Here is a 9,681-nt window from a genome sequence, read left to right on the forward strand (position 1 = left end):
GCAGCGGGACAGGGAAAGGTCGGGCTCGTCCCTGCGCCCGCCAGGGCTGCACTAATGATCCAAACTCATTTATACCTGCGGCTGCCGATCCCCCTCCCACAGCACGGGAATGTCCAAAAAAACCCCAAAATCTGTCCCAGAGCACCCGAAAAACTGCCCGTCCTTCAAAGGGCATCCAGCGCTCTGGGGGAGCTGGTTTTTAAGGGAAGGCCAGGACTCTGCAGTTCCTCCTCTCAAACAGCTCTGGAGGCTTTGCTGCATCATGAGGACAGCGAAGGCCCAGCCTGGGCACTGCTGTCACTGAGAATTCCCTTTGTCCATTAAAAACATCCCCTGGATCTGAGCAGCACAGAAGGCCTGGGTGTGACAGCAACACCCTGCTTTTATTTTCAGCTTTATTAATTTTCAGCCAAAAGGGTTTAACAACAGGCTCTACCATTTGAGGTTGGTTTTGGCCCTCATTTTAATACACTTGGAGGCACCTGGGAAAACCTCAACTAAAGCGTCACTAAACCTCCCTGATCCCTCATAAGGCAGCTGAGCTGGTGTCACCACAGACCTGCTGCATCGTCCTGGCTCCAGGTTGGGTCCTCTCAGCCTCCAGCACAGGGTCTATCTGCTCCCCCCCTGTCACCTGTGGGGTCAGGACCAATTCTGTCCCTGCTGAGGGATGATGGTCAGAGCTGGACACCGCCTGCAGCAGGAACACACAGGACTGTAGCTGAAGGAGGGCAAAACACTTCAGTGGCATTATGGTGAACTGGCCAGAGCTGCTTTGGGGGAGTATTTTGTGAGTTACTTATGGCTTAAAAATAGAACTATTAAAACTAAAACTGCACTTCCCTGCAGCTCAAGCCCTGAGTGAGAGCAGAGTGAAATCCTTCACCTTTTCCTGCCTCTGAGGGCAGGTTGGTGGGGCAGGGACACCATCTGGTGTCCCAGCTGTGCGGGTTCCAGACACGGAAATTCAAGACATTGCATCAATGACACCCTAAACCCCTCCCCAGCCTGAAGAGGAATCCTGGCCTGGCCCTCCAATATGGCATCAGGGCACTTCAGGAATGGTTGGAGGACCCAGAGGCCAGATCTTGATTTTTAATAATAATAATTATGGAAAGGGTTGGGTTGCAGGGGACCTTAAAGCTCATCAGTGCCACCCCTGCCATGGCAGGGAACACCTTCACCAGCCCAGGTTGCTCCAAGCCCCGTCCAACCTGGCCTTGGACACTTCCAGGGATCCAGGGGCAGCCACAGCTTCTCTGGGCAACCTGTGCCAGGGCCTCCCCACCCTCCCAGGGAAGAATTCCTTCCCAGTATCCCATCTAACCCTGCCCTCTGGCAGTGGGAAGCCATTGTCCCTTGTCCTGTCACTATCTGCCAGTATAAAAAAATCCCTCTCCCTTCTTTTCATAAGCCCCGTTATTTTTATAATATACTCAAGAGTTGTGCCAGGAACAGGTCACAATGCATAAATCTTTAGTGATGCTGTTTCCAACACGACCCCTCACATTTGGTGTCTCCAAATATCAATCCCAATGGTGCTTTGGTGAGGGGATGATCCCACCCTTCCCTAAGGAAAAAAAAACATGCCCCCAATGTGCCCAGGATGTGCCTCGGTGGCTGAAAACAGGAGACAGAGGTTTTTGAAAAAAAAATTCTTTATTGGAACTCATCTGAACATCAGATATACCTGGTGTTGGTTAGCAAGAACCGTTTGTACATTTGATATTGATGGTGCCAAAAACCCAAACAGCGACTGACTGGAGGAGATGGAAATTAAGAATAATAAAATAAAATAAAATATAAGGTCAGAGAGGTCAAAATGTGAACAGAAAAGGGAAAAATCAGCCAGTCTAAGAGTCAGCGTGAAGGCAAAGTATTTCCTGATAAAACAGAATCCTTTTACAAAATATAAATTTTGTAAGAAAAACATGGAGAGGGAAAAAGAGACAGAGGAGAAAGGAGAAATAAAAGATGAGCAGGACAGAGATGTAGAAGCTTACACTGCCCAAATGGCATTAAAACCTACTGGAAACCTCACCAGAAAATGGAACATGCTGGAATACACCGTGCTCCACCCCCCACATGACTTTGGGACTAAGGAGGAAGCTCCCAGCGAGCTGCACTGGGCTATTCCAGAGGGCCAAGCTGTCCCACATCAGATGGGGAACAAAAATCAAACACTGATGCAGCAGAGTAAATGTGGACAGTCAGGGTCACCTGCTCTTCCTACCAGTGCAGGTGGGGAGGGAGAAAACATTGAAAACCTAGTCTATCTGCAAACAAGAGCATGCACAGTCAGGCTCAGGGGAACCTGCACCGGCCCCTCCGCCCGGAGCGGGGCCGGGGGGACCCGACAGCTCCGTCCTGCAGGAAAACCCCCACGGAGCTGCTTCCCAGGGGGCTGAGGCCTTGAGGCTTGAGAAATAAACCAGCAGTCTGGACATTTTGGGTTGGTTTGGTTCAGTACAAATGGAATCGAGTTGGCTGCTCGTGCTCCACCAGCACAGCTCTGGTTTCAGGGTGGAGGAGAGGAAACAAACTGGATTTGGGCACCTACTGGTAACAAAACGCTGTCCCTGCTGAACTCTGCCGTCCCTCAGGAAGTGGAAAGCACATGTTTAGGTAGTGTAAGCCTTTTTCCTTTTATTTAGAATACCCTCTTTGTTTAAACAATATTTCCCCCCCCCCCCAGATACAAAGTTCGGCCAGGAAAGATTACATGGGAACTGGAACACGCATCGTCTGGAATACAAGATGCACCGGATGAGGAAGTTTAAAAACTTTCCGAGCGAAAAGTAGAACAAAGAAGAAGAAGAAGAAAAAAAAAAAAAAAAGTCTCCTAACATTTTCCCAAAGGTTTCACTCTCCTGTCACACACACTCTCCAAATGACAGCTAGCAAATTCAGCTCTGCAAAGAGAAAACAGAGCCACGTCACTCGAGAGGAGAGGGAACAAGGCTCGGGGACACAGCCTGGGAGTGATGGGGACGGAGCTCTGTGAGCCTGGAGAGGCCCCACTCACCTATGTCAACTTCTTGGCTTTGTTGTAGAGCGAATCCACTACTTTGCTCATGTTCTGGATCGTCTCGAGGGCGGCCTCGTAAGTTTTGTCTACGGGGGGTTCGTCGAAGATGATCAGGACGCCCTCGCCCTGGTCGAGGATTCCTGTGGGAACAAGCTGCCTTCAGCACTGGGATGCTCCATGGGTCTGTTCTTCCAACAGTAGGAAATCAGGGATCTACCCCAGAAACGCCCAGGGTCTGGGAAGGGCTCGTGTGTTGCACTGGACTGGCTGATTTTGGTCAGGACTGCATCAGCATTCCCAGGAAAAAATACATCCCAGGGAACAGCCTGAGAAGCCACCCAGGAGAAGCTCATTGCCTACAAGCTCCCTGCCCCTGCCCTGTGCCCAGCTGGATGGATCAGCCCAGCACTAGAGCAAGGCTAAAAAGGAGCTGGTCTATAATGGGACTGTTCCCAGGTGCCAGGTGGGCTCTGCCCTTCCAGAGTGTTCCACACCCAGCGTGCTGCTTCCAGCCTTCCCCTCCCTCAGCCAGATCCAGGGGCCTTGCTGATTGACACAGGGACAATATAACCAGAGCAGAGCTGCTTCCTTGAGGGATCACTAGGGCAGCACCTCTGCTGTGGGCCCAGCCAACCCAGAGCACCTCCTGTGCTGCAGGAGTGCCCCTTCCAACAGAACACTCTGGATACAAACCAGCTGGGAAAGGTGACCACATCCCACTCAGCTCCACGGGGGAAGAGCCCACCTGGGGGTCCCACACCCACCTTGGATGCTCTCACAGCACAGGAGAACCCAACAGTGCTCCTGATTTGTGAAAAATCAATCCTTGGGCTTAAAGAAGGCGGATGGAGCAGCAGGAGGAGCCTCCCTGGCTGTCACCTGAGCTGAGCAGGGGGGCTGAGCACCCCCAGGGTTCAGAGGAGTCCAAGCACAGCTCTGTACACACACAGGCACCAAGGCACTCAGGACTGAGGGATGCAGAGACTCACCATGAAACTTCTTGTCCAAGATCATCTGTGACAGCTTCCTTTCTACCTCAGCCTGAAATTGAAGCAGAGAAATCAAAAGTCTCCCAGAAGCACATAAAAATGTGAATTTTACTGCTCCACACTCAGCCCTGGTGGGACATGAGCACTGCTCAGGAGCAGCTACTTCCTCACTGAATGTCAGGACAGGCTTTGATGCCACCACATGCTTTAGATGCCTCAGGAAATTAAGGAGCAGCTTTTAATGAGGAGAAAACCCAGAATGTCCTGCCTCCTTGTTCCACAGATGATGCTGAATCTGTCACTTCAGACAGGCTTTACTCCTCAGGGGATCTGGAACATTCTAGCTCAGTTCAGCAAGGATTAGGTCAAGTTTTATTTAATCCACCCAGCACCAGGCAGGCCCACAGGAGGCAGCTCCTCTCCAGCTCCTTGGGCAGAGGGGACACAGCTGCAGTTAAAGAGCTGCAGAGCAGCTTTTACTCCAGATATTAAGGATGTGTTAAACACCAAGGGCTGGTCTAGAAAAAAAACCGTGTGCCAGGAGAGGTTTGGGCTGGATATCAGGAAAAAATTTCTTCATGGAAAGGGTTGTCCAGCCCTGGGCAACTGGAGAGTCTCCATCCCTGGAGGGGTTTAAAAGCCACATGGATGTGGCCCTTGAGGACATGGGTCAGTGGTGGCCTTGGCAGTGCTGGGGGAACAGTTGGACCTGATGATGCCAGAGGCCTTTTCCAACCTCAGTGATCCCTGTGACTCTGTGACCAGCTCAGCTCACGTCCAAACCTCTGCCCTCACTGCCAGGACACGACAGCAGCACTCTGGGATGCAACTTCCTGGGATTACACTGGATTTCCCTAAAACTTAATCTGGCTGGGATTATCTGTAAAGCAGTTATTGCAACAGTCAGTGTGACAGTCACAGCCCTGATGACACTGCAGGGTGATTAGCTGGATCCTGGATCTTAAAGGTCTAAGAAAGGTTCCCCTGGGTATGCTCAGGGGATTAAACCCAGGGCAGCAGGGAAGACTGAGCCAGTCAGGACAGGAGTTGTTCCTGCAGCAGAGGAAAATCTGTCTCCAATAAAAAGAAAGTGCCAAGAGAGGGAGTAAAACCCATGTGAGAGAAGGGGATGTTACAGCAAAGTCTAGAGACAGGAAGACTTGATGCCTCCCAGGAATTGCCCATGTTAAAGTTGAATTCCCAAGGGGATATTTGCTTGGAAATGCTGTCATCATGCTGTGACATCAGTCACACTTCATGTTTAGTTCCCAGTGGCAAATGCCATTTAACCCCAATTCCTCTGCCCTTTTAAGATGTGTCACTGATTTCTAGTGAGGTTCTTACCTTTGAGAGTTTGATGAGGCTGGATATGTGTTCAATCTACAAGAGAGACCAACAGAGTCAGGTAAATCTTTTGCTGCACTTTGGACACAGAACACAGAGGTCTGGGGCTCTTTGGAACAGCTCAAGGGCCTGGAAATGCTCTGGGCTAAAAATCTGCAGTGGCTTTGTCCTCTCTGCAGCTTCAGGTCCTTTGTGTCTAATTTTAACTGAAGGTGGACTGGACATCTAAAGCCCTTTCACTCAGAAACATGAAGTATTTCATCTCCAAGACCATGGCAGCTTTGCCCACACCCTGTCAGAGCTGATCAAAGAAAAACACTGTTACCTTCAGGGTCCAAAGCCAGTCACCTTTCAGCAAGCATAAGGGAAACAGGTGGAAAGGCCAGTGACTCTGGAATGTGGTTTTCCAAAAGTCTCAGCCCCCTCCTGATCATTTTTTCAGCTGAACACGATGAACCCTGAGCTCTGAAGTGCTGAGCAGCTCTGAGTAAGGGGTATTCCATGAGGGAACAAGCCCCTCACCCCCCAGCAGCAGGGGACAGAGGCACCAGCTGGATGTGCTGCTGGAAACATTTACCTGTACTCTGGAGAAGGGTTCAATGACTCTGATCAGGTTCTGTTCCAATAAATTATCATAGAGCTTGGCCAAGTGAGTGTTTATGATGGGGTCGTCCCTGAGCTCCACCTTGTAGTCTGTCAGGGCCTGTGGAAGAAATAGTTGAGGTAAAACAGATTCTCTGAGGATGAAACCCCCTCCCCTCCTTGCCCAGCACAGTATCATGGCTAATCCAACCCCAAACTTAGCTAAAAGCCAGGAGGTCATGACAGCCCAGCAGCCTTTCAAGCTTTTTTCATCCTCACATAAGCCCAAATCTCTGCTTCACACGCAGCAGGACTGGCTCCTGACATGGGAATCCTCTGTGGCTATTCTTGCTGGAGCCAGGAAAAATTTCAGGAAGATACACAGCCCAGTGAACAGCACCAAAAGGAAAACTGCTTCTGAGTTGGCTCTCCAAATATAAAAAGTTAAAAAAAACAGGTTCGAACAAGTTTACCCCCCACGCTGACAAAAGCAAACCGGTTGATTATTGAGGGGTATTTGCTTGGTGCACTGTTGTTTTCTATCAATGTTTCCATGGTTTCCTGCTGTGGGATGTAGCAGCTCCTACAGCTTTCCAAACCTGGCATTTCTGCCTGGTTTTTATCCAGCCAGGCCCCATTTGCTGTCTCACCTTTTCAAAATCTGCCAGCGACCGGTTCTTGCTGGCCTGTGCCACGCATTTTAGTGCTTCTGTCTGCGGGGAAAGAACACCAAAAAGAGGTTATTTCTTTCTGGAATCTCCTCTCACTGAGATTATGCAAACTGTGCAGTATCCTGGGAACGTGCTTAAGCTGGAAACCAGGAATGTTCCTTGTGCCAGAGCCCTGGGAGTGTCACTGCCACAAGGCAGAGCAGCTGCTGAGGGGGGAACGTGTCCAGCAGCTGCAGGACACAGTGTGGAACCAGCCCCACAGAGCACCCAAGGTCTGCAGGTCTGAGATCACCAGCTGCAGGCTGGGAGCAAGTTTGACACTGTTTTTAAGGAAAATGCCCCCTTAGGCACTTGCTAAATGAAGGTGGCCATTTTCAGCCCTCAGGCTGAGTTTCTCCCCTTCAGCACAGCCACATCTCCTTTGCTGGGTGACAGGGGCCCAGCAGCAGTCCCAGGGACACCCCACCAGGGACACCCCACCAGGGACACCCCACCAGGGACACCCCACCAGGGACACCCCACCAGGGACAGCATCTTCTTGTCTACCCATTAATTGCTGGAACAAAGCAAGAACCTCAGCCCTGACCTGATTTCCCTCAAAGAGAGTGGCAACCCCACCAAAGAACAGCAGAACAGTGCCCAGGACGTGGTTCTGGTGCACAAGGCCCAGGATTCTGCTGCCCCCTTTCTTTTTGGGATTGTCCTGTGCAGAGCCAGGAGTTGGACTTGATGATCTTTGTGAGTCCTTTCCAACTCAAGACATTCCACAGTTCCCACTGAGCTGTCCCCAGGGCTCCCCGTGCTGTTCCCCAGCTGCTGCAGGAACTGCTGATCGTGGCTGTCTCAGCAGCACAGTTTGGACAATACCCAGGATCTCCCACCCAGCTGCCCCTCCTGCTCTGGAGAGGAGCCTCCAACCAGCTGGCAGGCTGGGGAAGGGGATGAGGCAGGATTAGGGCTGCCCTTCCTGCTCCAGGAGGGATATCCCCACGTCAGACTCTTCCACACTGACCTCCTCTGGTAATTCCCAACCCCTGTGGGCAGTGAGAGCACAGCCCAGCCTGAGCTCAGCCCTGAGGGCAGGAGGCTCCCAGCCTGGAATCTGGTACTGCACACTCTATAAGCATCCCTGCATTTAATTTAGGAGCAGCATTCCCAGCCTGGCACGTTCACATGCCAGAATGAACAGAAGATTTAACAATTCCTTCCACCTCACAGCCCCCCAGGACTCAACCTGCTGGGCTGGGACACAAGGCCCTGATGCCATTGGGCAGTTTGTGGTTCATGAAGGGAGGAGAAAAACAGGGGAAACAAAGTGAACCCCCCAGGTTCTCAGGTTGTGAAAATCACTGGAAATCCCTTGAAGGCAACTGACTGCTGGTAATGATTCCTGGTAATTTAATCAGTTCTGGATTTCACTCAGGAGTGGCATTTTGGTCTGAAAAGACCAAAGTGTTTGACAAAAAGAATAACCCAGTATTCTGAGAGATAAGAGGAAGATAGGAAGGATTAAGTTTCTATACCTGTCTTCCTGCATACCGCAGAGCAAGCTTCCCACTCACTAATGCTTGCACATCTTCTGGGCTAGAGAGGGGAGGGAAGGGAACAGAGCATTTATTCAGCAACAAGGTCAGCTTAAACCTCAGAGTGCCTCCAAAATTCCCAACTGACAGCAAATTACTACAGTTCAAACAACACCATCTGAGAAGCATTGATTAGGTGATAAAGCAGACACTGCTTGAGTTCCCTCATCAGAACTCAGAGCCTTATAAACAAAAAGCCCTTCCCCTGGAAATGCAGGGATGTTCTTCCCAGCACCATTTGCCACGTACCTGTTCAGCATGATTTTGCACAGCAACATGTACTTCAGTGCAATGATGGCTTTGGGGTTGTCAATTGAATCATTTCCCTCAAATGCCTCATAGAAATATGAATAGGCTGTTTTCCAGTCCTTCTCTTCTGCTGCATGGATAATACCTGTGGGAGGGACAAACCAGAGGTCATTCTGGACATAACTGGAAGAGGACAGAACAATTTGGTTGCTCAGTAGTACTCAGTAAAGGGAATCCTGTGCCCCCTTTCCCTCATCTCTGTGAGAAGAACATCCCTGCCCTCTCTTATGAGGACATTTTAAGAAAGACAAGTTTGGGGCACTTCAGGTAAGTGCCTGTAAATTGGGTCAGGACTGTGTAATGGGTCAGGAACACAGTGTAATGCTGCAGTGCCTGGGGAGGTGACAGACCATCCACCACTGGGGGTTATCAAAACTGGGCTGGAAACACAAGTGTCAGGAGCAATGTCACTGGAACTGGGGAGAGGGGTGGGCACCTCGAGGTCCCAGCGAGCATCATTTTCCATATTCCCTTCAGGATGAGCCACTGATGTGTCAGGAGGAGTCCTGGATGTCCCCTTTCTCCTGGAGGCCTCACCTGACTGCATGTCCAGCGCTGCCTGCAGCTTGGGGGGACAGTAGATGGCGTTGGCCGTGGTCCGTGCCGAGGTTAAGGCTGCTCTTGCTTTTGGCAGGTTGCTCAGGGCATGGTAAGTCTTGCTCTCCAACAGCTGCACTTCCACCAGCAGTGCCTTGTCATCCATCTTCTTCAACTCCCGCAGGAGCTGGGAGCCTGGAGAGGGGAAGGACAACAGCTCTGGGACCTGCTGCTCCCAAACCAGGGCCCTAAAGGTGAGACTCGAGGATTTTTAACCATCTCCTAAGATGATGGGATGAGGAAGGAATGCTTTAAGCACAGGATATTTACAGGGCAAATGTAGGAGGTGGGAATGGACAGGCTAAAGGATGCCAAGATAAGCTGGCACATCAAAGCCTTGTGAGGACAGAATGAGCCAGTCTTGGAGAAAACTTGTCTCCTTCTTTCCCCCCACTAAACCAAGAGGCAACTTAGGTGAGCAGAGATGAGCACCTCCTCCTGCCTTGCTGTTCTCAGGGGCTGAAAAGCAGATCTGAAACTGCATTATTGGGTAGAAAAGAACAGATTATCCCAAAAACATCCCAGAGATTCCCTGCTTGCCCTGACCCCCCACAGCCATGGACACAACACTGACCCCT

At 50.8% G+C, this 9,681-nt stretch overlaps 1 protein-coding gene across 1 annotated transcript; it reads right to left on the reverse strand.

Annotated features, from left to right (window-relative positions):
• Positions 1–1,640: 1,640 nt before the first annotated feature.
• Positions 1,641–9,314, reverse strand: LOC115307849 (26S proteasome non-ATPase regulatory subunit 11-like; the record flags this gene model as incomplete). The annotated part of the gene is made up of 9 exons (XM_029963867.1): positions 1,641–2,912; positions 3,026–3,168; positions 4,018–4,069; positions 5,362–5,397; positions 5,939–6,064; positions 6,594–6,656; positions 8,138–8,198; positions 8,447–8,591; positions 9,044–9,314. Coding segments are annotated over 8 exons (897 nt in total), but the record flags the coding sequence as incomplete, so codon positions are not given.
• Between the last annotated feature and the right edge of the window lie 367 nt (positions 9,315–9,681).

Source organism: Manacus vitellinus, unplaced genomic scaffold (assembly GCF_001715985.3).
Source record: "Manacus vitellinus isolate BGI_N305 unplaced genomic scaffold, ASM171598v3 ctg7180002219740_pilon, whole genome shotgun sequence".
In the NCBI taxonomy this organism is placed as follows: domain Eukaryota; kingdom Metazoa; phylum Chordata; class Aves; order Passeriformes; family Pipridae; genus Manacus; species Manacus vitellinus.